This window comes from Zea mays, chromosome 7 (genome assembly GCF_902167145.1).
Source record: "Zea mays cultivar B73 chromosome 7, Zm-B73-REFERENCE-NAM-5.0, whole genome shotgun sequence".
NCBI lineage: Eukaryota > Viridiplantae > Streptophyta > Magnoliopsida > Poales > Poaceae > Zea > Zea mays.
The window spans coordinates 143,880,590-143,883,344 of NC_050102.1; the positions used below are offsets into that span (position 1 = coordinate 143,880,590).

Below are 2,755 nucleotides of genomic sequence, written 5' to 3' on the forward strand. Positions count from 1 at the left end.
ACAACATGGACCTTACATGGAGAAGCTTCGTCCTCTTTTGTGAATCATGGTAACAATGATGATGAGTTTAGCGAGCATCCTACAGAAGATGATGCAATATCTGAGTTGTTAAAGGATTTAGCTTGTGGTTTAGATGATGGAGGGGATATGGAGGATGATGGGTCTTTTGAGGAACCTAATGAAGACACAATAGCCATTCGTAAGCTAGTAGAAGACAATAGTCAAGAATTATATCCGGGTTGTCAAAACTACTCAAAGCTACGTTTCCTAGTTCGTTTGCTTCACATCAAACTTCTTGGAGGATGGACAAATAGAAGTTTTGATTTGTTGGTAGATTTACTTGTTGATGCACTTCCAAAGGGTTCAGCACTTCATAGAAACTTTCATGAAGCAAAGAAAGTGGTCAAATCTGTAGGAGTCGGGTACACTACAATTCATGCATGTGAAAATGATTGCATTCTATTTTGGAAGGAGCATAAAAAACTTGATTCATGCTCGGTATGCATTCTCTATTGTTTGTGGACTGAAAGAGCCAAAAGGATATGTTCGTGTTTTGGGTTTAGGCCCTACTCCTCAAGATATTGGCACTCCAGAGTTGAAGTCTTATACTGCAACAAGACTACAAATGGAGATTCTTGCTCGTACAAAGGTTCAAAGTGAGAAGGCTGCTTTAGAAGAGCGTGTACTTGAGCTACAGACTCAAATTGAGCAAAGGGCTCAACCAGACCGGGCAAGTGAAGAGCCCATGTCACATCGCGGCTCTACTTCATTTCAACATAAGGTATTCAATATTTTCATTCATGTTGCTTTATCCTAATTTTCTAGATTCCTTGTACTATGCTATGAAATTGTGTTTCTTAAGGTGATGAGGAACAAGTTTGCTGCTGAGGATGAGGAAGACAATGAAGAATATTGTGCTTCTAAAGATGAGGAATTAGATGATGAGGATGATCAAATATTTCATCAGATGCAAGGTGCAAACTCACCAAGATCTACAAGGCACTTTGCTGAAGCTTCACACTCTAAACATGATGATCTTGTAATGCTCTCATTCATTTCATACATTTTCTAACCTTTATTTTCATAAACCCTCAAAAACATTGAAGTAAATTATTCTTAATCATTTGCACCAGGTTGGAAAAGATGTCATATTATATGCTATGTTGAGATCTGATTTGCCTGTGGCTAAAGGGACAATTGTTTGTACTAAACCAAGCACCACAGTTGGAGGCCAGATCCTTGGAAGGCAATATTGTGAAGTTATTGTAACTTGTGTGATAAAACGAGATACAGTTTTGCCTCGCCCTTGTGCAAATGTGGAAACTATGGCTGATGCTTACATGATGTCAGTTGCATGGCCGTACAAGAAAGTAATATTCTATATCTTATCTTGTTTATATTTAGATTTATATGAGCCATCAACTTAATGATGATTAATCTTGATTGCACCAGCTGAAGTTGGTGCATAAGGCTGCAACACCATCTAGTGGAGGTAGATAAGGCATCAAAACTGTATTTTTATTTGCAAATGTAGCAACAATATACTAATTTGATGTACTTTTTTCTAGGGTGTTCTGGATAAAGAAAGCTTGTACCTTAAAACAGGAGGATACAAGAAGCTGGAGTGGTTGTCTGAAGGCTTTTGAACTGCTTGAAGCATTAGTGTAGCTTTGGTGCTTTTGTGACTGATCAGCTCTGGAGCAGCTAGAGTGATGTAGTTGTGGGCTTTTGACCAATAGCTGGAGTGATATGAAACATTAGTGATGTAGTTGTGGGCTTTTGAACTTCTTCAAGCTGGAGTGATGTCGCTGTGGTGCTTTTGTGACTGATCATCTCTGGAGCTTTTGTGAATGATCTAGCTATTTGTAAATGATCTAATTGTGAATGATATTATAATTGTGATGCTTTTGTGATCATATAATTGTGGTTCTTTTGTGTTTATGTGATGGATCTATGACTGTGATACTGATTAAATGTGTATGTCTTTATGATTTGTGTATAAAAATCTGTGATTTGTGGTGCTTAATTAAATGTATATTATTATTAACAACAACTGTAACAAGGGCGACTTGCTGTTGGTTGCTAAATATATAGTATGACGACTTACGGTTGGTTGCTAAATCTGTAGTACAGCAACCCACGGTTGGTCGCTAAATATACAATATTAGCAACGGACGGTCGATCGCTAAAAAGATGTCGGTCGCTAAAGCCTTTAGCGACGGCACCTACAGCGACGATCCTTATGGGTCGCTAAAGGTTTTTAGCGACCAACCGTAGGTCGCTAAAAGCCGCTTTAGCAACCAACCGTAGGTCGCCGTAAGTGAACCGTCGTGTAGTGGCAAGGCCACCACCGGCTTCCAGCGAGGTCGGCCAGAACCTGGCTGCAGCAGCAATACTTCTCCGCACGATGCCAGAGCCATCAACCACCGAAGGGCGGCGTATCTAGGGAGAGCTCAAGAATCTCCTGGAAGACGCCGCGGTCCGACGGGCCGAAAGCTCTGCCTCCTGAAGGCAGGGGTACCCCTCGGAGCATCGCGCCGCGACTTCCCGATTCATGCGGGAAGCCTCGGTCCACACCGGGCGCACACACAACACAGCGCCTGCGGCCCCGGGACGCCTCGGCAACGAGCACCATCACCGCAACCGTCGAGCCCACCTCGACGAGAAGGTGCGCCGAGGCTACCACCCCAGGCGTGGGGGACGCTACGACAGCGGGGAGGATCAGAGTCCCTCGCCCGAACCACCCGGTCCGCAG

General features: G+C 43.0%; 1 protein-coding gene across 1 annotated transcript; it reads left to right on the forward strand.

Annotated features, from left to right (window-relative positions):
• Positions 1-531: 531 nt before the first annotated feature.
• Positions 532-1,723, forward strand: LOC109940841 (uncharacterized). The gene is made up of 4 exons (XM_020541170.2): positions 532-781; positions 863-1,039; positions 1,134-1,370; positions 1,453-1,723. Exons 1-4 carry the CDS (start codon positions 626-628, stop codon positions 1,498-1,500), a joined length of 618 nt encoding a protein of 205 aa, XP_020396759.1. The 5' UTR covers positions 532-625; the 3' UTR covers positions 1,501-1,723.
• Positions 1,724-2,755: the final 1,032 nt, after the last annotated feature.

Bases quoted from the DNA above. Each gene is read 5' to 3' on its own strand.
- LOC109940841 (XM_020541170.2), top strand. From the start codon at position 626: ATGGAGATTCTTGCTCGTACAAAGGTTCAAAGTGAGAAGGCTGCTTTA. The intron at 782-862 runs GTATTCAATATT...GTGTTTCTTAAG, and splicing joins CTACTTCATTTCAACATAAG to GTGATGAGGAACAAGTTTGC. The intron at 1,371-1,452 runs GTAATATTCTAT...TGATTGCACCAG, and splicing joins TTGCATGGCCGTACAAGAAA to CTGAAGTTGGTGCATAAGGC.